Source organism: Hyperolius riggenbachi, chromosome 1 (assembly GCF_040937935.1).
Source record: "Hyperolius riggenbachi isolate aHypRig1 chromosome 1, aHypRig1.pri, whole genome shotgun sequence".
NCBI classification, from domain to species: domain Eukaryota; kingdom Metazoa; phylum Chordata; class Amphibia; order Anura; family Hyperoliidae; genus Hyperolius; species Hyperolius riggenbachi.
In genome coordinates this window covers 531,712,702-531,739,099 of record NC_090646.1, presented here as the reverse complement: position 1 = coordinate 531,739,099, position 26,398 = coordinate 531,712,702, and the positions used below count along the sequence as shown (strand labels likewise).

The following is a 26,398-nucleotide window of genomic DNA, read 5'->3' as shown; positions in this document are numbered from 1 at the left end:
GATCAAAGGGAGATAGATAAAATGGAGGCGCCCATCACGGCTAGGGAACTAGGAGTGGCCATACAGAGTTTGGCGAATGGTAAAGCTCCTGGGCCAGATGGTTTTTGCCTGGAATACTATAAACAGTTTAGTAAGGAACTAGAGCCTCATTGGTTAAGGGCTTTAAATTCACTGGTTGAGCAGGGAGGAAGACAGAGTAAGTGGGGTAGAGATTCTCTGGAGTCGCATATAGCGGTGATACACAAGCAGGGTAAGGATCCCTCCTTATGTTCTAGCTTTAGGCCAATATCTTTGTTAAACGTGGATTTAAAGATATATGCTAAGATACTGGCAAGCAGAATGTCTCCCTGGCTGCATAGGATTATACATGCGGACCAGGTAGGGTTTGTGCCAAATAGAGAGGCGCGTGATAATACCATTAGAACGCTGGATCTTGCGCAGTGGGTCGGGTCCTCAGCTGACCCTGTCATGTTGTTGTCAACAGATGCAGAAAAGGCATTTGACAGGGTCAGCTGGGAATTTCTGAAAGCGACATTGACGCATGTTGGCTTGGGGGAGAACATGAGGACTTGGATCCTTGCCCTGTATGGGGGATTATCAGCTAGGGTGAGGGTTAATGGGGTCCTCTCGGAACCCTTAAAGATCCATAATGGGACACGCCAGGGATGCCCACTGTCACCAATGATCTTTGCAATTGTCTTGGAGCCATTTTTGAATTCAATTAGGAACAACAGGGATATAATGGGGGTAAAGGTGGGAGAAAAAGAACATCAGGTGGCGGCTTATGCGGATGATTTACTATTTTATTTACGAAATCCACACATCTCGCTCCCAAATTTGATGTTGGAGTTTGGGAGATATGGAGAAATTTCAAATTTTAGAATAAATTGGGAAAAATGCCAGGCTATGGGGATTAACTTACCATCGATAGAAATTGATAAATTAAAAGTAAATTTTCCATTTAAATGGGTGGGGGAGGCATTTATATATCTGGGAGTAAAAATTTCAGGGGAGATTCAAAAAATATACCAGCTAAACTACTGCTCTTTGCTGACCGATATAAGAAAAGATCTGTAAAAATGGAGAAAGATTAAGCTATCAATGCTTGGAAGAATTAATATACTAAAAATGAACGTTATGCCAAGACTCCTATATGTGTTTCAAACACTACCCATCCCTATACCTGCGAAGTATTTTGCAGATATGAGAAGGGAATTTACAAGATTTATCTGGATGGATAAACCACCAAGACAAAAATTTACTAGAATAACTCAATCTAAGAACAAGGGAGGCCTGGCGGTCCCAGACCCATATTTATACTATAATGCAGCGGTCTTGGCAAGAGCAGTTGATTGGCATGGGAACCCTGAAGAGAGGAGATGGATAGACATTGAACAGAATATGGTAGAATTCCCATTATATAACATATTATGGTACACCTCTCCCTATAAGAGTCAACATCCGGCAAGCCTATTAGTGAACCACACAATAAAGATATTCAATAAGTTTAGAGATAAAAATCTTCTCGCCCCCACCCCCTCCCCACTCATGCCAATTATAAATAACCCAGACTTTAAGTTAGGATGTGATAAGACAGGGGGAATAGAAGGTAGGGATAGATGTGGAATTAGAGCGGGTGCATTGTTGAAAGGAGAGGATTGGAAAACACTAACAGAAGTAGAGGAAGAATTCCCATCCCTTAATTTAAATTGGTGGAAATTGATGCAGTTCCATCATTTTGTGATGTCAAAGGGGAAGAAGGGTGAGTTCTCCAGAAATCCCACAAAAATGGAACAGATGTGTGGATCAACGCAGAGGGTTAAAAAGGTGATGACAAAAATTTATAGAGAATTACTGAGTAAAGAAGATCAGACGATCCCATTGAGACAAAAATGGCAAATAGACCTGAATTGCTCGTTTTCAGATGAGCAGTGGAGGAAAATAGTAGAGTTATCATATAGAACTTCAATCTCAGCAAGGATACAGGAATCTGGTTATAAGATACTCTCTAGATGGTATATGACACCAACCAAATTAAATAAGATATATGGGGATGTGGATGGGATTTGTTGGAGATGTGGGGAGGAGGAGGGTACTTTTTTCCATATCTTTTGGGACTGTTCAAGGATAAGAGGTTACTGGAAAGCTGTTAAAGAGTATATAATTAAAATAACAGATACAACAATAATAGACAAACCAGCCACTTTTTTAATACATCATAATGAGAGTAGTGTTAATAAATATAGGAAAACATTAAATTGTCATATGATCAACGCAGCAAGAATATTGATTGGGAGAAATTGGAAGTCACATCTAGCACCCTCTTTAACTGAATGGTTCCAAGAGATCCTACATATACAACGCATGGAAGGATTGACTTATGTGCTGCGAGGTAAAGAACAACAGTTTAAAGATATATGGGACAAATGGGAAGAATTTACTAAATTAGATGAATACAAATGGATAATGGGGGCCCTGTGACCACAGACAAGAGGGAGGGATACAAATGTAGAAACATAACAGCACACTGTGAAAAGGGGATTCGGATCCGGGTCGTGAAGTGTGAGGGAATGGATGTGAATGAAGATGAAAGTGTGAGGTGAATGATTGGGTAGGTATGGTAGCTTGGTCTCTCATCTCTCTTTCTTTATGTAAAGAATCTATATCTATGGGATAGAAGTGTATTGCTTTGCTGGAATTTAGATGTTGATGGAATTTAGAAATGAGAGTTGATATGCATATTGTATATTGTATAATGAACGAATATTGTTAGGAAAATTGACTAGGTTTATAGAATGAGCTTAAGAGATGATTGTTGGTTATATTATATATTTTAGAGTGTATGGGAATTTTTTGTATATGAATCTTTTTTCATTATGAATAAATAAAGAATTTGAAAAAAAAGAAAATATTGTACCGCTTTTAGGCCCTAAAATCAGGAAGGAAACATACCGCCAGGGAGGTTAAGTGCAGTGCTTCAGGTAAAGTGTTGTTGCCCTTGCATCAGCTCACAAGCTTCCGGCGCACCAAAATAACTGTAAAAAAAGTCTCCATAGACTTGTATTGCTTTTGTGGCAAAAAGGCAACACAGGTTTAACCCGTTAGTGTAAAAAAAAAAAAGAAAAAAAAAAAGGTGCCAAACAAAATTAAAATGAATAAATATGTCAGCCTCCATATCTCTCATTTCAGGTGTACTTTAAAGCGGACCTGAACTCAGAACTTCCTCTCTGCTCTAAAATATACGCAACAGCATAAAAACCTTTCAACAAAAAACATTTGTTACAGCTGTTACAAATCCTAAAATAAATCTGCATTGTTTCTACTTCCAGCTTTCATGGAAGCAGACATATTGTTAACAGCCTGTGCTTTCAAAATGAGATTATCTGCCGTGGCAGTCATGTGACACAGGGGAGAGATCAAATTACAACTTGTGATTAGACACAAATAAGGGGGGGCGGGGGGAATTAAACAGGCTAAATTCTCTAAATACACACAGGGTGCATTTCTCTATGTTTCCCTTCTGTCCTGTGCAAGAGTTCAGGTTCACTTTAATCAGAACGACAAACACGCACAGATGAATTCAAGACAGACAAATATTTAATATTCTTTTAATCAATTTTTTTAAATATTAAAACAGAGGAAGAAACTTATTTATAAAGATACAGGGAGGGATAAAAAAACTCATTCATTTACATAGTAAATTGTACAAAATATAGGATTGGAACTGTAGAGCACTTAAAGATCTATACATTGCTAAATAGAACAATTCAGACCTTTACATCCCTACCAGTGAGATATGCATCTCTAGGAGAACAGGAGTTCCACCAAACCAAAATAACCGCTTTTAAATAAAGCTGCCTTTTTCAAAAAGGCAAAAAAAAATCTGAAAAAAAAGTCAGACTTCACTTTGATTCCAGACCATTTAGATTGAAGTGCCAATTTCTTGGGGGTGTCGGGATACCCCAAGTCTGTATTTTGAAATATGCATGCCATGTTTATGTTAATGATATCCCGTTGATGTACTGATATGATCACAGGTTACACATTCCTGTACAGGCCTTGCATGAACTGGTGGGGCAAGGAGAGGCATTTCTGCACAGTGAGAGAAATCATGAAATTCACCACAGGCCAAGTAGAGCAAACTATTGGTAGGTGGAATGCCTGGAAACTGCCATCTGGCTCAGGCGCCTTTATCTCAGACATGGCCATGACCTTATTGTGAGCAGAGATGGAATAAAATGCATGTGCTGAATTTCACACAAACCACATGTAGGAAAATAAACCCGTGTAGAAGAAGTCTAAGATAAACCAGTATTCCACAGTACACACTCAGCAGAATTACCCCCAGCCAAGCAGTCATGTGACCTCTAAGTCTAAGCATGGCATAAATGCCTGCAATATGCTACACAAGATATGATCATACCAAGTAACCAACTAATACCAACCATGTCAGCACACAGCCAAGCACACTGCAGCTGCTGCCGATACCATGTTTGAGAGTTGAGACATTTATAAATACTTTACAATATAACTTTGTAGTAAAAATACAGACTTTGATACGAAGAGAAATCTAGTTTTGGAAAACATTTAGGTATGCTGCAGGGCATAAATACTACGGATACCCAACAGCAACCTAATATCAATGGAGGCATAGGCAGAAAATGGGAAGTGGCTTACTGGCACCGATATTTGTTGTAGTGGGACTTAGTTAAAAATAAGACGTCAAACATGATTTATTTATAAAACATGAGCAATAGTGTGAAGACATAATGTATAATCGTTCTGAGCAGGATGTGATTTCATATAGGATAGGTGAACCTGTAAAGCAACCCTACAATTCTCTGACACCAGAATTCACCTACATTACCACGGACTTACGGTAGATATTCCGTGAGAGAGGTTCTTTAGTTCAGCTGCTCTTCCACGCCACTAGATGGCACTGTAGTAATAGTAGCTTTTGATTCATCCAAATGCAAAGCTACTACAGCACCACAACTGAAGGGGAACATTCTCCCAGCAGAGTTGGCTGAAAGCAGGTACCTAGTGCCAATTACTTTATAAACACCTCACACTAAAGTTGTGTGATCAGATGGATAAAATCTTGCAGAACATGCAGTGTTCATTTCTCATTTGCATACTTATTCCATATAAGTAATTCTAAGTATTCTAGCCAGAGCATCAGCATTCTAGCCAGGCGACAGTAGTGGTGCCTGTGCATTTCTCTCAGGACAAGCCATTTATGGCAACAATATTCTGGGACTAGTCTCTAATTCGTTCCACATTTGTGACAAAAGGAAACAAACAAGAGATTGTGGTGCTTCACTGGCGTCACCTGACTCAGCTCTTACAGAGTTGTATTGCTCACTAGGACTATACATCTTATTTTCCTTTACGGCTTATACATTATCATTTGCTGCCTAATATATAAACCCAGCTGTTGAATACGTAACAATCTTCCCAAACGTATGGACCAATATAACTTAATGGATGCAGAGTTATGATATGGTTTGCAACTTTTTTTTTTTTTACTTTTTGTGCATATAGAATATAAATCGGTACCATCGGGCCACCCATTTATGCCTATGCCACCATCATGCGATAATACAAAACACAGGTATTTAGAATGGTTCACTGTCCAACTCTGGGCTTGGATTCCAGAAGAGGGTTGGGTCGGAGAGGGGAGATGCTGCACACAGTTCATCAATCTGGACACTGAGAAGCTGAGGGAAAAGTTCACTGGTAAAAGAGTCCTCCCATCCCTGATCATAGTTCAAAGGAGAGGACATGTCACTGAAGGGTGACCGGCAGCCCTCACAGCCAGAGTCACTGCCTGCGTCCACCAGCTTTACTGATGTCTCCATGTTTTCTGAACAGGACAATAAGCTCTGCATGCCAGGTTCGGGGGTGGGCTCTTCTTCTTGGGACTCTTCCTTTACGCTGACTGGGGACTCATATGAAGGGCTTAAAGATGCTTCCTCTGTTTTAATAATGATATCGGATTCTACCACAAGCTCTGAGCCATGCTCAGACGACAGGGGCTTTGTGTAGACATGGTCAAATCGGATCAGTTCATTAATGGCTTCCAGCTTGATTGGTGGGGTCCCCACAGGAGAAGATGGGGGGCTGGATACGGAATCCGTTTCAACTGCTTTAGCCTCGTGCTGCTGGTTCCAGGGCAGCTCTCCACCTCCAAGCAAAATCTCCGACTCCAGACTTTCCAGCAAGCCCAGCAAGATATCAGACTGCAAGACATAAAGCAGCACAGACACATTTACAATGCTACCATCACAAAATAAGAGGTCCATTACAGTACTGTACACACTGGCCAAGTCTGATCGGTGACATGACAAGGTCCAACTGCTCTGCATAAAATAACTATTGTTCTCAAATGACAGACATATCAGGACAACCTAGAATTTGTTTTATTTGGCATCCTCCTTCCATTGCAACATTCTGAATTATCTGGTATTTAAGAAAGGTCATCTCATTGTTAAAGGACTGGCATTAAATGTCTTATTGTTTGAAGCTGTGGGCTTAATATTCTGTTTGCTGTTCCTGCTTCGGTAACCTCAGCACATCCTGTCACCCCAGGCTAAGCAGCTGATGTACGCAATGCAGAGATCAGCTGAACAGTGCCAGTAGCTGGGGGCTGATATTGCAGACTTATGGTCTCATGACTTTACCAGAACAGACATAGATGTGACTGGATGCTGATAAAGAAAGCAGAAACAGTTTTAGGTAGGCCAGAGGTTAGTTCTGTACTGGCTATACGCCATACAATACAGCGAGTAGCGCCTTAAGGGAAACAGAATACACTAAAAGGTGTCATCTGTGCACAAGTAGATGAGGTTATACCGCAAGTTGCTGATGCACTTGTGCCGTTGTTGGTTGGCTGACTACTTGACACTTAAGGGGTCCATACAACTAATCATGTATGGGCACATCAACCATAAGACAGATCTCTCTCTGATTAGAGAGATTTTTTGCTTGCACATACACCACCTCCGCCAACTGCCACCCCATAAATGTTATACATCCCCCCCCCCCCCCATACTCTGTAAATACTCCCTTCTCCCGCTGGCATAACTCCCGCCGACTCCTCCGGCACCCATGTGACTGCCGTTACCACAATGGGCACGATTCACAAAGCTTTTTCACCGGTTTTCCTTTGTTTTCACCTTATCTATGTTACATTTTTAAGCTCCCAAAGAGCAAAAAATATAATATAATTAAGGTAAGAAAAGTAATATTAAAATGAAGTTAATCAGAAACAACTTACTTTGAGTGATTATTTTGCTTGTAAATGTTCTGAAAGGTTATTTTTTATAAAATAGGTGATAAATAAGTCATGTATGAGAAGTTTTGTGAATAGAGCCCAATGCTGGTACTACGTTACAGGAGGGTGACAGCGTAGGAGAGACCAGGAGTCGCACCAGCGGGACAGGTCAGCATTTAAAGGGGGTCAGTTAACACTTGGGTGGTGGGACAGCAGGCGGGTGTTAGTCGTCCCAATATCACATGCTGTTACTGCCACCCACTCAATAGACCACTTGCGACTGAGATTCTCCAACATGCCCGAGCAATGCATTCGGACTGATACTTTTTTTTTAGACTAGAGCACCACCCAAAACTAACTTTAGAAAGGGTTAGAAGCTGGTCAGGTCTATACCATAGTAAGTGTCTCCACTGTAGACACTTGAGCCCTTATCTAATTCATTTTTTTCTCCTAGATCATTTTTCAACTTCTGTTTAAAATACCTTTTTACACAAATTAAAAAAGTACCAAACAGTAGGTGAAAAAGTACTGTCAACATTATTCTGAGTATTTTCTTGCTTGCTGGTGGCTTAAAAGGCATTTTATTGATAAGATGTGAAAATATAACTAAGGAAACTTGGGAGAAAAAAGTGAATTGGATCTGGCCCTTGATCTCTGTGGTGGCAACACTGTCACAGATACAGGAAAGGGCAATCAAAAATATGTAAACGGTTGTCACAGGAATTAGAGAAGGATGAATTTCCTGCTGTGGTGAGAATACAACTGGGATTTCCTTTGAAGGAAATATCTTTATGTTGTGGGTCTGCGTGAGGAAGTGAGAAGATGGCTTCGCCCCCTCACCCTTTCTTACTTGTTTTGGCTGAAGTTTCACATTTAGTTCTATTTTTTGGCAGCTGAGCGATTCACAGGAAAAAAAAAAAGGCCACTAATAAGGGCACACTGCTGCTTGCAAGCAGTCAGTTTTCACACTTTGTCATGGAAACGTCAATGAGTAGCTTGTGTGCGGAGACAGTGTATGCTTCATAGGCATAAAGCTGTACAGAGTTGGTATGCTCCACAAGCATAAATCTGTACAGAGTTGGTATGCTCCACAGGCATAAAGCTGTACAGAGTTGGTATGCTCCACAGGCATAAAGCTGTACAGAGTTGGTATGCTCCACAGGCATAAAGCTGTACAGAGTTGGTATGCTCCACAGGCATAAAGCTGTACAGAGTTGGTATGCTCCACAGGCATAAAGCTGTACAGAGTTGGTATGCTCCACAGGCATAAAGCTGTACAGAGTTGGTATGCTCCACAGGCATAAAGCTATATAGAGATGGTATGACTTGTACATAGTACTGACTTACCTCACAGTCTGAAGAGTCAGGGCTGTCAGAATCCATAGAGACGCTGTCAGGTTCGGAGACTTCTGGGCCTGCTCCTGCTGCAGAGGGGCACATAGTCTGAGTGCTGCGGACTCAGCGGACCCGGTCACCGGCCTGACTTCATCTTCTCTGGTCTGGATTAGAACCTATAAAAAAAGTATTCAGGTTTAGTGGGGTCAAGTAAAGTAAGATAGCATTTATCATATCATTCACATTAACAACAAACCAGAATCAAGAATAAAGAACACCGAAGTGAGAGGATATCATGGCTGCCATACTTATTTCCTTTTAAAAAACCTCCCTGGCGTTCAATTTTCCCAGGATTTCTGTGCAAAAAGTGATAAAATGTATTTTTAAAACTTTTTGTTTCCTGTAACTTGCCAAAATGTGTCAAGCAAGGGTCTAGTATACAGTGCAGGAGAGCATTGGTGTGTATGCACATTCATACTGTTCAGTAAGCCAGCACCTATTCAGTAGGAGACCTTAGGCAAGTCTCCCTAACACTGCTACTGCCTATAGAGCGCGTCCTAGTGGCTGCAGCTCTGGCGCTTTGAGTCCGCCAGGAGAAAAGCGCGATATAAATGTTCTGTGTTTGTTTGTTTGTTTGTTTGTTCACAGCATGTTTTTATGGATGGTTATATCTGTCCATACCGCTAGGGAGGTTTACACCACCAGTTGCCAGATATCCTGCTGATCTTTCTGGTGTCAAGTGTCCAAATCCCACACCTGAAACAAGCATGTAACTAACCATGATTTTAGTCAGAAACATCTGAACCGCATGCTTGATTAGAGTCTATGGCTAAAAGGTATTACAGTTAGATGATCAGCCGGACAATGTGCATTGTTTAAAAGGAAATAAATGTCAGGGCCCTTTCACACTGGGGCAGTGCGGTGCAACCACAGCATAATGAAAGTCCATGGGGAAGTCCATACTTTCCTTCCCAATCTACAAGAACTGGTTTCCTTGGTAATACACTATGGAGCGCTCCTGTTTTTTCTAGACAATCTACAAGAAAACCTGGCAGTAACCAAATCTGCATGTCCCATATAATGCTAATTCCTCACACCCTCCATTCTATGCAAAACCCGTGAATGAGCCTTCTAGTGTGAACTCATTTACACAGCTATTCACTTCCTGCTAAGACAAGGAAGTATGAGCAAACCAGCTTGGCAAACAATATGGGCAGGGAGGGGTAGGCAAATAAAACTTACTTTTACTTAGATATACTGTATGTGCTGCACTTCCTGATACCGGGTCCCAAGCCAGTGTAATACAATATGTTCATAGGAACAAGAAGTGCTACGTGGCCCTGTTCCAGGTACCCAACATGCAGCTTGGTAATAGATTCTTGACACAAGTATACACTTGAAAGCTAAACAAAAGTGTGCCATACTGATCAAAAAGGGGGTACAAATCACTAATACAGATTATATTTAAGTTTAAAGTTGCATACGCAAACGACAACTGTCGCCCATACAGATCAGAACCCAATCTCACTAAACAGACAACTGATGTGCAGGGTAATGTCCATGGTTCCCTATGAACCAGTTCACATTATATGTGGTTTAACTGAAAGCTTTTTCACAAAGCACTGCTATGTAAAGTTAAAAACCGCTTAAATCAGTTTAGTGTATGGTGTAAAAGAGGCTTAAAAGGCAACAATTCTGGGCACAGGACAAAACGTTCAGCAGCATGTCTTGTTTCTATACAGAGGGAAGGGGACAACAGCGCGAAGCAGGTTACCCCCGCGCCAAAGCTGGGTGCCATCATAGCACTAGTACTATGCTGCGCAAGAGTAATTCAGGTATCCAACAATCGCCAGGCCCCCAAATAACACTTCCCTCCGGGTTGCTACAACTTGGAGGGGGAATAGTATTTAGTGATGCCAGGTATTTGAGCGGCAGCAGGCTGAGCAGGCATTTAGCTCATCGTTGGCACCATAATACGTATGCACAACAGTGTGGGACCCAATGGAACAGCTTCTAGGGGATGGTAAGCGCAGGGAACAATCTGCTTGTTTGTCAGAGTTCAAAGATCCAGCATGCCAGATCTTAAAAGGATACCAGACAGACCCAAACCTATTGGGAGCAAATGGGGGGGGGGGGGGGGGGGGGAGCAGGCATGTATGGGGACCTGTATTGATAGCCACTGCTCCCCCCCATTCTCCTCTGCACCCCTCCTTACCTAAAACCCCCCCACAGCCTCTTCAGGGTCACCAGAGTCAGGTGTCACTGCGCATGCACTAGTCCAGCTTGCGCGCATCCGATGCCGGGAGCGCTATGCGCACGACGTCACGATTACGTCATGCGCAGAGAGCCCCCTACGGTGGTCGAGCACTGAGGGACACACACAAGCCAGGCTAATGTCTGCTCAGTGATGCACGACTCCGGTGACCTGGAAGATGGTCTCGAACGTCTGCCTGGGCCAAATTCCATCTAGCGTGTGTACAAGGTTTAAGGCTTTCAGGAACAGAAAATATGAAATAAACCGACTGTATGATAAAGTATAATAAAAATGTAATAAAATGTGCAGACTACAGTACAACACTAATGATGTTTTGGGAAACCGTTATTGTTACAAAAATTCTGGGGGCAACACAAACAAGGAGAGCACGGTGGCGTAGTGGTTAGCGCTCTCGCCTTGCAGCGCTGGGTCCCCGGTTTGAATCCCAGCCAGGTCGACATCTGCAAGGAGTTTGTATGTTCTCCCCGTGTCTTTGTGGGTTTTCCCCGGGCACTTCGGTTTCCTACCGCATCCCAAAAACATACATATAAGTTAATTGGCTCTCCCCTAAAATAGGCCCTAGACTATGATACATGCACTACATGATACATGCATAGACATATGACTATGGTAGGGACTAGATTATGAGTCCCTCTGAGGGACAGTTAGTGACAAGACAATATACTCTGTACAACGCTGCATAATATGTTGGCGCCATATAAATACTTAAATAAATATAATGCAAGTAGAAATGTAAAGAATGGCAATCATAAGCAGCCAAGGTATAAAAACAAGGCACGAAACAAACTACACAAATTCCAATTAACTAAGGGAAGACAGGCAAAAAGAACAGTTCAGGGACTGGGTAACATAGGCATCAGTTATTGTTAGCACTGAAAGTGGGATGGGCCATAATACTGCTGGTGCCACTGACAATGAACACCTGTCTGTAAAGCTTTAATCAGATATGGGCTGGATATACATTTGACTTGTCACCATTTTGCACTCCTATTTCAAAAGCCTCTCCCACCTTATCCTATTTGTCCTGAAAATATGTAACCAACTAACAAACTACCCTTTCCTATCAGAGAGAATATGAAGAATGTGAAATCAGAATATGCTCAGCTTTCAGAAGCACAGCACAAATGCTATAATCAGATTAAGGCAGATTGATTTTTCTTCAAGATTAGCAGCATTCCTACGCTAGTAATAAAAAGGAATTAAAGTCTCTTGCAGCAAACACTGGGCTTGATTGTTTTAGAGTTCCTCAGCTAGTTGTAGTGTTATTTTTGGCCTTTCAATAAAGTTGTGCAATGAATAAAACAAAAGTGCAAAGTGCAGCACCTACAGAGACCATCCAGGTCATATCTATACTGTGTGGCTAGAGTACAGCCAATTCTGAAGGGCTGCCGGTGTACACTGCACTTTGCACCTTCCACTGTTTGTTCAGCAAGGCAGTGTGTGCAGAGACTTTGTACATCATGTGAAGCAGAAGACGGGAAGAAAAAAATAAAAATAAACGTGTTAATTGTGTTATGGTAAGCACCTCAGCTTCTTCCTCTTTCATGTCGAGGGCATCAAGGCCCAGTCTCTGACGTAATTCTTGGTTTTCTGTCATCAAACCATGGGACTTTTCTCGTAGCACTTGGTTTTCGATCAGGAGTTTCTCATTCTGTAAGAAAAATGACATGCTAAATAAAAGTCAATAATCCATAGTGGGGATAACTTGCACAAGAAATGTCCTCACATGCTAGACAGCACACATTTTGGGGGTCATGCACTGGGGTACCATGTCCCTGCTGTCATGATTCAATAACTTCACTGAAATGGTCATTATGCTTTTATACACAGCACTGACATTTCCCAGAGTGCTTCACTGTCACCAGCTGTCCCACAATGTCATGTGGCCCTATCACATCTAGGAACTTTTGGGGAGAAACCAGTTACTCTTTTATTTAGAAATATATTTCCAAATCATTAAAAACAAATCCTACATGTCCTGAAACTATAATTTGAGACTGTATATCAGCATTCTGATATGTGAAAGGCAACCTTGGCTTGGTGTGAAAGAATGATAGAGAAAACATCTGTACAGTTCCGAGTAGATGTGGTCACCTCACAGGCGGTTGGGAGGTGTCAGGAGTGCAACGCAAGCATTCCACACATGTTCTGCAAAGCATGTTAACACACAGACAGGGAAGAACCTTTTGAAAGCAATTAGCATTGCTGGTAAACAGATCTGACCGGAATAACTAGAAATGAACACTGGAGAAGTTGACGCCATTCCAGACAATAGAGACAGAAATAAAACCATCTCCATTACTACACATAGCAATGGGCGCAATACTGAATTATACAGAGGAAAATAAAGTTGTGGCTACAGCTGTGAGCGTGGGAATGCAATCACATAGTCGTGCGTCTTTTTAGTGTAGATCAGAGGACTCAAAGGATTGTTAGCGACTGGATACGTGGGAAAATCATGCCCAATCGCTATAGTTATTCTCTGCTGGGGCTCACTCCTGCCTCCCTCCTAGGGGCAGAACAGGCTGCTCAGAAGAGAGGAGACTAGCTAGTTATACGAGGATCAGTCACCTGAAATAACCATAAAGCGGTGCTATGGGTGATCTTTGTTGCAACGTTTCAGCAAGCCTTGCTACTGTGTGATATCATCAAGGAAAAAGCTGTGAAAGTTTGCCACCTAACAATTTTTAACACTCCCAAGCCAGAAGTTTTACACCGCAAGAGAAAGGTTCAGCATTTGAGTCCTATGTCAGCATATGGTTCCTTTTTATCTAGTTTTAACTTTTTTAATTCCTTTTGGGTTTCACATGTTTCCAGCTGTCATCTGGTATACAGAGAAACCCTTCTTAATAATTGGAGCCCTCAGCGAACCCCTTTATCATTGGGGGAGTGGAGGATTTATTGGCATGAGCAAGTTTCTAGTTACCCGCTTGATTTCTCCATTTCCTTTTTGTCTGCTGCACTCTAGTCCTCCGTTGTGGCCTTGCACATGTTCCTCATTTGTCACAGCATGGCGGTTATGTGTTGCAACAGTCATGTGATTATTGTGAAAGAGTGGAGAAAGTAGCAAGGTTGGAATCGGGGACAGGCAGACGATGAATAAAGAGGACATAGGAGAGTCAAGGAGGAACTTTTTCACAAGCCAGCTTAGGGGAAAATGCCAGGGAACACCTGCAGGGTTCACAAGGAAGCCCAGTTTAAGAACTTGCCTGCTGCTTGTGTGGTGCAATCATCAGAAGAAGCTTCACAAAATCAAGCCCTATGTCTAGTTATCTCTAAGCCACATAGCATTAACATACAGAAAAAGATGCTGCCATTATACCTCGAGCTCTAGATCCAACACTTGCTGCTCCAGTTCACCCATTCTGGCTTTTTTTCTGTCTCGTGCTGTTTGTGCGGCTACTCTGTTTTTTAATTTCCTATAGAAACAAAACATAACACCATTGTTATAAACTATTACAGTACATGGGTAACAGCCATTAAGAAATGCTTACAAACACAAACGGTAGGTAAAAAAACCTAACAAACTTGTGTCATATTTGTCTCCAGTAGCAACTTCTATAAGGGAACCATAGCGGATGCTGCTCAGACACACTTGGCCTTACGGTGTCCTCTTTGGGAGGATGGGGCTGTTAGGCATGGGTTATGCATAAAAGTTGTGTCCTGTATCAGTTTTGCATTTATTTCTATGGCTGTGTTTACACATAAAATATGTACATTTCAGTTTCGGTCAGGTAAAACTGATAGACAACTGATACAGAACTGACAGGACAGTACTGGACCGGATATGTGCAGATTTATATGTAAACCAAGCCTTTAAGCCGCATCTACACGAGTAGATGCGGCCGCGATGCTCCTTATCAATTGAGCCGCTGATGCGGCTCGATTGATAAGATCCGACAGGACGGATCTCCGCACCGCCGATTCCCTGCTCGCTCCCCGCGAGGGGACAATGGCAGGGAATTGAGCGGAAGATAAGCGGCTCCAGCGGGGACGAGCCGAGAATCGAATGCGGCGCACGCGCGGCAAGTGGGGACGCGGCGGGCACGCGGAAGAGGCGATCCGGCGGCTAATCGAGCCGCCGGATCGCAGCCTCATCTACCCGTGTAGATGAGGCTTTAGGCTGGGTTCACATTTGCGTTAGCAGTCAGGATTTTCCGGACCGGATCCGGAACGTATACTGTACAAACGGAACAGACGTTTGGCAATCCAACGATAGTCTTTGGATGCGTACATACTCGTCCGTTCCACGCGGACCGGATCCGGACACCTTTCCAACTTGCTCTATTTTTCACATACGCCGGATCCGGCCGCCGCACCCGGACCGGATCCTGACTGTACCATCCGCACAGCTGAACCAATGAGAAACGGAAAAGAGGCAACACACTGGCTATAAAAAATCTGGATGTTCTACCCAAGGAGTGGAGCAGCAGTGACTTGTGGCTGGAGATATTTGGCAGCATGTCGGACGAAGAGGTGAGGCCCTACACACCTGAGGACCTGATTCTACAGGTGCAGCAGCTACCTGCCTGGTGCACCAACCATCTGCGAGGTGCACGCCTTCTTCCCACATAGTAATAGGTAAAAATCAAAAAGGAGACAATTCCCAGGTAAAATGAGTACAAAAACACTGGATCCATGGTCCAAACTGCAGTCTCTATATCCAAGGATGGTCTCCACACGTCAGGCTGTCTCCAACAATGACCCCAGGGCTTCTGCAGACCTCCCAGACCCCAAGAATTTATATAGTCTGTATCCAGGGGCGTAGCAATAGGGGGTGCAGAGGTAGCGACCGCATCGGGGCCCTTGGGCCAGAGGGGCCCCATGGGGCCATTCCTAAACCAAAGTATAAGCTGGTTATTGGTCCTGTGGTGGTAATAATCACTTCTATAGATGCGTTGAATGGTAGTAATCATTAACAAACTGCTCCCCATCCCCTTCTTGCACCTCTAATACTGTAGATGACCTTGGCGGGTTTTGTTGCGCCGTATCAAGTGTTATGTTTAGAGTGCTTGGGGGGGGGGGGTGCGGGGGGGGGCCCAATGTAAATCTCGCACCAGGGCCCTGAGCTCCATAGCTACGCCACTGTCTGTATCTCTTTAAAAACTGATCCGGATATCAACCTGATCACCTACTGATGAAAAAGCGGATGCAAACGGAACGGATCCGGACCGGATCCTGAGTGCACCCGTACGCATCCGGTCCGATGCGCACGGAACGGATCTGGACATCCGTTCCGTTTTTTGCAAAAACGCAAGTGTGAACAGGGCCTTAATGAGTAATAAGCATTGGGTGGTGTTGGGTATCAGTGGGCTTAAGGTCATGAGGTTTAGAAGGAGTACTACTATACTGGACAGCTCAGATGTGGGTAGGTTTGTGTATTTCCAGATCTGCAGGGAAGCACAATGTAGGAGTTGGAAATGCATATTGGTCATATCTGCACACGGCTACTCTTCATCATGCTTGTTTATAGAGGTTATGAAGTAGCTATATTATTAGGGAACATGTCTAGGGGATTTTCAGAAGGCTGGGAAGTTGTGAAACCCCTGATAATTCCACCCTATCTGATGCATAACCTCACACACATGACAGGAGCAAGTCCATTCTAGCCTTGGAGGAAATTACAGGCTGTTGCATCAGCTGAGGAGTGATGCAGCCGAGACAAACAGATGGCCTAGAAACCAGACAGCTAAGTACATCTCACAGCAACCATATAACAGAAAAAAACAGACCCCATTTATGTCCCTGTCTAGAAATATAAAGTACAGTGCAAGTCTTAATACAGGAGATTCAAATGTATGCATCCTGTAATGTTCAGTGGGATATTTTTACTCTATAGAGAGCAACATTTTAGCTGTCATTAATACATTGCCTTGTCCCTATCAGCATCCTGAAGACAACTGAGAATATCCTAGCTGCTTATCCTCCCATTTACCAGCAATCTGCCCACTGATGTGTGGTTGCAGTGTAAGGTTAGGATATAGCACTATGTGACTGCTATATCAGCGATATATCCTGTGTGAATCAGGACTGAAGGAAAGAAATAGATTACAGAGAAATATCAAGATAAAATTCTTTGGTTCCCAGATGTACGATTTAACTCATAAAAAAAAGAAGCTGACAGATCGGCAGGCAGGAACAGGGCAGTTACTTGTAATAGGAACAGGATGTGATGCATCCATGTCTCTACAACTGAGGGATCTCTCCCCGCCTTTTCTTGGTCACAGTGTACTACAGTATGTGCTCAGCAATAGATAAAAGGAGAGTACAGCTATTAGGAAAACCAGTTTCACACACACATAACATGTTTATTCATAGAATACATGTAATCATGTGTGCATGTGAAAGTCTGTTCTGTGTCTGAAAAGCATTAAATGCTTGTTCCTGTCACTGTCAACAGAATCTACTAAACACAAGGATTTCCATAGTGCATTTATATACTTCAGTCCTTGCTATCAAGCAACACAGCAGTGTTTGGTATATGAGTACATGGCCACACAGCAGTGTTTGGTATAGTTGTACAAGGTGCTCACACAGCAGTGATTGGTATAGGTGAACATGGTGGTGATTGACAGCACATGTAAACAACAGGCAGCCAGGCAGCTGCAACACTGGTCAGTTGGGAATTATTTAAGCAAATTTAAAAGCAGGGCTGTGGAGTCAGAGTTGGAGTTGGAGTCGAGGAGTCGGAGTCCGGGCAATTTTGGGCACCCGGAGTCGGAGTCGTGGTTTCATAAACTGAGGAGTCGGAGTCGGGTGATTTTTATACAAAATCCACAGCCCTGTTAAATATTAGACTAAGGAGTCGGAGTCATTTTGGTTACCCGGAGTCGGAGTCGTGGTTTCATAAACTGAGGAGTCGGAGTATTTTTGTCCTGACTCCACAGCCCTGTTTAAAAGTAAACTTTTTTTAGTTCTTTACTAAGGGCCCTTTCCACTAGCAAGCGCGATTGCAAGCGCAAATCACCTGCGCTTGCGATCATGCAGGCTCCTTTTTCCACTGTCGGCGTTCTGCTGTACCGTCGTCGGGAGTGTAATGCGATTGCGCAGGACGGCGATCGCGTTTTGGAAAAAAAACGAATCGCAATCGAAGCGCCGTAGTGGAAAAAGAGCACCGCGATTTACATGTTAACGCGGTGCTCTAGCGATTAGAAAAACGGCTGCGATGTGCTTTTTAAATCGGATCGCAGCCAGTGGAAAAGGGCCCTAAATCGTTTTATTGCCCATTTACCCAACACCCAGGTCCTGTTGGCCAGCAATCACTTCAGCAAAATTCTCTCTAACTGACACAGAACGCTAACCATTCTCTAGGGTAAAGGTTTCAGATAAAGACAGTTTTTGAAAGGTCATAAAGTCACATAAATAAAATAAAAATTGGTAATTTTCCAGGCTTGTACGCGATAGAAATGAAGTGTACCATCCATGGCAAAATTCTACCAATACAAATATTAATACTAAGGGTGTTCAGTGTCTGATATTGCGGGTGTGAGCGTGTTTGCACTGCAGGAGAGGTTACTGTATTCAAATATGTACTCATTCTTAACTCATGCACAATTTATGAAGGACAGATAACCATATGTTTCCCTGACTGCTTAGTGTGGACACTCTGGGTATGGCATACTGCTCTTGGTTATTATCTGGGGATTACGGAGTTTCCATCTCACTAACAGCATTTACAGACCTTCGACAATATACATCCTGCAATAAGTTTACAGTAGAATGCTTTAAAGGAGTGAGCATTCGTATCATATTTATTACACCTGCCTCTGATACAGAAGGCCAGGGATTGAATCTCAGCTCTTCCAGTTCAACAAGCCAGCACCTATTCAGTAGGAGACGTTGGGCAAGACTCCCTAACACTGCTACTGCCTACAGAGCGCGTCCTAGTGGCTGCAGCTCTGGAGCTTTAAGTCCACATTGGATGTAGACACCAGTCATTTTGGTGCAAAAAAGCATGATGGCTGGGTCTTATTTTTCTGAGCTGAGCATTAGGGAGGGTAGCCATGGCAACCCATCCAGCAGGGAATGGGACAAATATCTTTACATCTGTGTCGACACAACACTAGCTGAAATAGGGCCAATAGGCACACTTTCAGCACACATTGCTTTGTAGTGCCTGAGTAGAATATTCTGCACATTAGACTGACCATAGGCATTTGCCAGACTACCATGAGCAAGCTAAAGCCCTGTAGAGATATTATACTGTTATGACCGTACATGATCATTTTGGCCGGATCAGTTCATTTTGGAGCGGGCGCAGAAGCTGGGCGCCATCATAGCATCAATGCTATGCTGCGTACCCATCGTAACAGTAATTTGGGGCTCTGGCGGTTGCCAAACCCCAAATTACATCTCATTCATCCTACTACCAATTACTGAATCTGAGAGAGCGTAAGCGCTTTGAGTCCTATGGGAGAAAAGCGCTATAGAAATGTTATGGTTATACAATCATATTTCTTGGGTCATCTGAGTGGCTGCTGAAAGCATATTTTCACTTTTGTTTGAAACCGGTATGATTAGAAGACAGTGAGAATGCGCTTCAGGGAATGTATGTTAAGCATGTAATAAACGCACCCACTCGCATTCCTATCAGTTATAAGGCAGAAACAAAGATATTCTGCAGGCATTTCTGAGTAAAACCCCCAGGCCACTTCCTCTTTCTCCAGATAACAGGCAAGCCCCAGTTCTGCTTATAACACAGGATACAGATCTTAGAGCATGATATAGGCCTTGTGCTAACCACTCTAGCAGCAGTTTTATTTTAGTCCTGAGAGGATTAAACCGACATAACTGACAAGACAGCAGAGGCACATTCTGCAATTCTTCAGGCATGATTGGCTCAGATACTCAATCATTTACAGCAAATTTACCGTAATAGACAAATGTAATACACAACTAGATGATCGAATTTAAAGTGTCATTGTCACTTAAAGAGAAGCCTAAAAACTGGTATATACTGACACATGAAGTGGGTGCAACGTTAACACTCAGAACTAATAACTGTGTTTAAACCATATTAACCAAGCACCCACAATGAGGTCACTAGGGCTTTACTCATTTTCTGTGGTGAACAAACAAGAAATGATGTGACCCAGAATACCCCGATTCAAGAAACCTAGCAACATCACAGCGCAATAATTTCACACATTGCACAAAGTTCCGGGAACTGGCAGAAAACCAGCTGTTATTCATCATTCCAAGTGACGTCAAGCCAGCTCCCTCAGTTGCCACGCAGGCAAGACCTGTTCATCCTCCCACAAGGCTATTACTGGAATGTCATCAGCCCCTTTAACACAGGATAGGGGGCAGAGAAGGGGAACAAAGATTAAATTCCCTGAAGACAGGGAGTAAAGCCTACACTGTCTACAAGTAAACAAAGTACAGAGGGCTGACACTTCTGTGGAATGAGGGAAGTGTACAAAGCCCCCTGAACAAATATAGCAGTCAAATGAATAACCTACTGTGACACTAGATAAAGACATAGAATCTCAACTGTACAACCCAAATCAACAGATCCTTTCAGTCCTAGTACTACTACACTGTATCATCTTATTTCAGAAAGAAAAAGGCCAATCAATAGGACAGCATGTGACAATCATGCATTATGATACCACAAGTCTCAACCAAAAAGACCTTTACAACTCTGGGGGAAAAGAATAGGAGTGGTATACACTGACAACATAGCTAGTACTCTCAGCCTGATCATGTAACCAAGAGATCAGACACTGAAGGAAAGGGTTGGAGAAGCAGCTAAATATGGAAACCATTCATCAGATTAGACATACTCACAAACCACAGAGCTGTATGAAAGGACTGGCAGAAATAAAATGAGCCTTCAAAATATTACTGAGTAATACAAACAATTAAAGGTAAAAGGTCATCACACTATATGGGGGATTATATCTAGAGACCACTATGATCTGCATCATATCAGAGATGCTTGTCATCACATATATCCATTTCTACAGACAGAGATAAGCTTTCCCAGATAAGTAATGATTTTAACTGTGAAAATAACTTCCATAAGTAAGATTTTTTTTTTAATGAATCTTTGGAAAAGATGATGTCCAACCTACCACTGCCCAAATGCAAACCAGATGCCTGTATTGTATCTTTTCTTTTACCTAAAAGCCTCACCTGTCTGTGACAAGCCATTATTCCACAGCCCCTCTCCAATACACCTATGGGGATACAGCTAGCCAACAATACCATGTGTCATATGTGTGCCCTGGAGGACAGCTCCTCTGTACAATGCCATCCAGTAATCTCACATCAGTGTGTATAGAATTGCCCCCAGTATGCAGGTTATATACTGAATGTCCATATAGCTGAGGGTACAGAGCTGTTCTCCAGCTGCGATAGAAGCAGAATGCACACAGCAGAAGCACTGGCCATCGCATAGCGCTACACCCCGCACATATATGGACATCGCACCTCCTGAGAGCTTTCTCCTCCGGGGAGAGGTGGGTCAGCCGCTGTCTCTTCCTCGGGGGGACATCGCCGCTCACCGACTCCGGGCTGGAGGGGCTGTGTATCGGCAGCATGACGGAAGCCAGCTGCTTGCACTCCACTTGCTCGGACTGATTGCTAGGGATGAAGATCACTTTGGAGGCTCCCATGACCACCATGGTGGGCTGCGGGGAGAACGGGGGACAGGAGGAGGAGGAGCAGGGCTGAGGACAGCTACAGAAATCTCTACATACTAAAACTAGACACTGCGACCATTCATATCTACCCAGCGTGTCTCCTCCCTATTGGACAAACCCCGTGACGTCAAGGAGTGCCGCCTGCCATTGGTAGGACTGTACTGTAGGGAAAGTAAGTAGAGGGAGTGAGGAGCAAGGGCTGTGCAGGCTGCCAGATAGATGTACAGTATAGAGATTGAGAATAGCGAGTGTGGTGCGGCCGGTGTGGGGAATGACACTAAATGACAGGGGCCTGGCATAGATGTACAGTGTAGTGGTGCTGTGTGGATAATGACTGGGGGGCCTGGCATAGATGTGCAGTGTAGTGGTGCTGTGTGGATAATGACAGGGGCCTGGCATAGATGTACAGTGTAGTGGTGCTGTGTGGATAATGACTGGGGGGCCTGGCATAGATGTGCAGTGTAGTGGTGCTGTGTGGATAATGACAGGGGCCTGGCATAGATGTACAGTGTAGTGGTGCTGTGTGGATAATGACTGGGGGGCCTGGCATAGATGTGCAGTGTAGTGGTGCTGTGTGGATAATGACAGGGGCCTGGCATAGATGTACAGTGTAGTGGTGCTGTGTGGATAATGACTGGGGGGCCTGGCATAGATGTACAGTGCAGTGGTGCTGTGTGGATAATGACAGGGGCCTGGCATAGATGTACAGTGTAGTGGTGCTGTGTGGATAATGACTGGGGGGCCTGGCATAGATGTGCTGTGTGGATAATGACAGGGGCCTGGCATAGATGTACAGTGTAGTGGTGCTGTGTGGATAATGACTGGGGGGCCTGGCATAGATGTGCAGTGTAGTGGTGCTGTGTGGATGACAGGGGCCTGGCATAGATGTACAGTGTAGTGGTGCTGTGTGGATAATGACTGGGGGGCCTGGCATAGATGTGCAGTGTAGTGGTGCTGTGTGTATAGTGACAGGGGCCTGGCATAGATGTGCAGTGTAGTGGTGCTGTGTGGATAATGACAGGGGCCTGGCATAGATGTGCAGTGTAGTGGTGCTGTGTGTATAATGACTGGGGGACCTGGCATAGATGTGCAGTGTTGTGGTGCTGTGTGTATAGTGACAGGGGCCTGGCATAGATGTGCAGTGTAGTGGTGCTGTGTGGATAATGACAGGGGCCTGGCATAGATGTGCAGTGTAGTGGTGCTGTGTGTATAATGACTGGGGGACCTGGCATAGATGTGCAGTGTTGTGGTGCTGTGTGTATAGTGACAGGGGCCTGGCATAGATGTGCAGTGAAGTGGTGGTGTGTGGATAATGACACTTGCCTGGCATAGATGTACAGTGTAGTGGTGCTGTGTGGATAATGTCAGGGGCCTGGCATAGATGTGCAGTGTAGTTGTGCTGTGAGTGTAATGACAGGAGGCCTTGCATAGATGTGCAGTGTAGTGGTGCTGTGTGAATAATGACAGGAGGCCTTGCATAGATGTGCAGTGTAGTGGTGCTGTGTGAATAATGACGGGGGCTGGTATAGATGTGCAGTGTAGTGGTGCTGTGTGTATGATGACAGGGGGCTGGTATAGATGTGCAGTGTAGTGGTGCTGTGTGTATAATGACAGGTGGCTTGGCATAGGTATACAGTGTAGTGGTGCATTGTGTATAATGATAGGGGACAGGCATGGTTGTAGGAAGTGTATAGAAAAGCAGAGCTCTATAACAGGATTTCTAAACGCTAACTTGCCATCTGACCCTTTGCAATCTGGTTTTCGACTCTTACACTCTACTGAAAAAACTCTTTACAAAGGTGGCCAATGAAGGCAACTTGTCTCATTGTGCTTCAAGATTTATGATCTACTTGGGACACTATGGATCACCATGCCCTTTTCCAAACTCTTTGTCCATCAGTATCTGTGACACTACCCTCTCTTGGTTTTATTCCTATTTATTTGACAGGCATGTTCCAGATTTCTTTTAATGGTTACTCTCAGGGCTGTGGAGTCAGAGTTGGAGTCGGGGCAATTTTGGGCACCCGGAGTCGCAGTTGGAGTCGGAGTTGTTGATTTCATAAACTGAGGAGTCGGGTCCCAACTGAGGAGTCCCACCACCCAATACTCTTTGTCTATCAGTATCTGTGACACTACCCTCTCTTGGTTTTATTCCTATTTATTTGACAGGCATGTTCCAGATTTCTTTTAATGGTCACTCTCAGGGCTGTGGAGTCGGAGTTGGAGTCGGGGCAATTTTGGGCACCTGGAGTCGCAGTTGGAGTCGGAGTTGTTGATTTCATAAACTGAGGAGTCGGGAGTCTGAGTTGGATGATTTTTGTACAAAATCCACAGCCCTGTTAAGTATTAGACTAAGGAGTCGGAGTCGAGGAGTCTGAGCCATTTTAGGTACCCGGAATCGGAGTCGGAGTAGTGGTTTCATAAACTGAGGAGTCGGACTTTGTACCGACTCCACAGCCCTGGTTACGCTACCTCTCCCATGGACCTCTCTGTTGGTGCTCCCCAAGGTTTAGTCCTTAGACCTGTGCTCTTCTCTCTCTACACCTCCTTCCTTGGCAAACCTATATCCTGTTTTGGTGTCATCATTACAGTGGTAAGCTCTGCCTCCCTGGGCAGAAAAATCCATTTTTTCCCTAGGATTTGAAGGATTTGAGGGTGATAAAACCCTTGTTCAGCAGCGGGATAGCGGCGTTTTAGGTCGGGCATAGATCCTTAACATAAATAAGAGCTAAAAACTGATTTTTAAAGAGGCTTCAGAGTCTCTTTAAGGTGGCCATACACCTGACGATTATGGGCAGAATCGACAAAGAGACAAATTTATCTCTAATCGAATCTGATTAGAGATAAATTTGTCTCTTGTCGATTGTACCCATATACTACAGGCCAATTACCATCTGATTTCAGAATGAAATCTTCAGGGAATCAGCTGAGCCCGCCGCATCCGCACCGCTGCTGTTCCCTGACTTCAGACGCTAGGCGCCAGTAGCGCGTACGGATAGCCACCTGGAGGTTACGGGACATCGCACGGAGGCTGCAACAGGACAGGTAACATAAATGCACATGGGGATACATTTGTACATTTATACGTTGTGGTGGGGGTTTTGTCTTGTCGCTCGTTCCGAAAATCACCACCGTACCGTCGCGCACCCAACCAAGAAACTTCAGACCGACATCTTGCAGCATGTGCGATAAACAAAGCGACCAATTTCTGTCCCTAAATTGGTCACTTTGTCGGTCGGGCATGCACTTGGCTTTTGAATTTCATCCAATTCGATTATAATAATCGAATTGGATGGTCGATCGGCCGCCAAGTCGCCTGATGTATGGCCACCTTTAGTCTAATTTTTACAAAGGCTATGGATTGGTTCTAAAATTATCTGACTCTTCAGTTTATTGAAACCATCGACTCCGAATCCAGGTACCCAAAATTGCTCCGACTCCTCAACTCCGACTCCACAGCCCTGGTTTAGTGGCTCCAATGCTAGTGGTCGGCTGGCTAGAGCTGCTTGCCTGTCTGACGACTTAATATAAAAGTATTGTTTTTACAGGTACTCTTATCTTAACTTCTCATGTCTGTACCAGACTTAAATATCTAGAAATTCACACTTGTTCATTCATTGTTATACAGCCTGTTTGTATAGAATTCTATGGTAAATGATCCAATTTCAGTATAAAATAATTACAAGGATAATGGTTTCACAGATTTGTTTTGCACACAGTTGTAAAGCTGGACATACCAGAAGATAAGGGGACTTGCCCAAGGCTATAATACCTGATTCAAAGTAAATTCCTTCTGTCAACCAGCCAGTGTCACAAAGACCATCATCCTCATCCAAGTAGGTTAGTGTAGCTTTTGTAATGTTTCTTTGAAAGAGATTCTTATCCTTACCTTATCTGTGTTTTTTTAATGTTTTAAGTCAGAAACCAGTTGATCAGTGAAAGTACCCATCTACAGTTACTATTTTTGTTTGCACACAGTGAGGAGAATCTACAGTACAACTGGTCTACCATATGCAAGCATCCCCCAGACATCACAGACGTGTTTCAGCTGACAAACCTTGTTCAAAAGTTTGTGAGGAAGCGGATGCCATAACTATGCAGTGAGTGCATCCTACAAACTTGGCCAACACAACGTCCCTGCGTGGTGTTTATGTACTGGTGGTGTTTTTCCAGTCTACATCCTTGCAACCTGGACCAGATTTTGCTGGCAGCTGTCTGCTGATAAATTGCCACCAGGTCATTTTCCAACAGAAACCTGTCTCCAGTGCCCATGGGGACGCTCGCAGATGACAGGTCGGCTAAAGATGCTGTTTGCTGTTTGCAGATAAGCTTGTTGTTATCTATGTCTTTTGTGTAAATGATGATCTCAGTAAGGGCCCATTCACACTGAGACGATTTGCGGGCGTTTTCCGCAGATTTCAGAACTGGCGGCAATTGATAGCGCTTTTTAAAAGCGCTAGGGTCATTTACAGTATATGACAGTGATCTCCAGCAATTTGCAGAGAACACAAGCGCGGTGTATGCAGCACTTTTTCATGATTTTAGAGCGATCGCAGTTCATATGTTAAAAAATCGTTGCTGGGGTTTTGCATACCTTGACTTTTATGTCTTCTTTGTGTTAAGAATGTGTTGTTTACTGCCTTTTGTAAATGAAAACTTTGTTTATTTTTTAAATAAAAAAAAGCACTGGGGCTTCTCCTGCCGGAGCTACTCTAGCATCTGCCCCTCATTCATAAGAGATGGTAACAATCTGAGAGAGACCTGTTGAATGTGTGGTGTGGTTGCCCACTACTCAACTTTCAAGCCCAGTTATGCCTGGTGTGTGTGTGTGTGTGTGTGTGTGTGTGTGTGTGTGTGTGTGTGTGT

At 43.7% G+C, this 26,398-nt stretch overlaps 1 protein-coding gene and 1 long non-coding RNA gene across 2 annotated transcripts; one reads left to right on the top strand and one right to left on the bottom strand.

Moving 5' to 3' along the window:
* Positions 1-3,592: 3,592 nt before the first annotated feature.
* Positions 3,593-21,616, bottom strand: XBP1 (X-box binding protein 1). Its single transcript, XM_068246377.1, is given in 6 exon segments — positions 3,593-6,242; positions 8,624-8,731; positions 8,734-8,787; positions 12,412-12,537; positions 14,209-14,305; positions 21,321-21,616. Coding segments are annotated over 6 exon segments (1,203 nt in total). The 5' UTR covers positions 21,515-21,616; the 3' UTR covers positions 3,593-5,618.
* LOC137525330 (uncharacterized) lies at positions 21,326-26,219 on the top strand. Its single transcript, XR_011022910.1, has 3 exons — positions 21,326-21,704; positions 25,252-25,372; positions 25,511-26,219. It is a non-coding gene; the product is annotated as an uncharacterized lncRNA (long non-coding RNA).
* Positions 26,220-26,398: the final 179 nt, after the last annotated feature.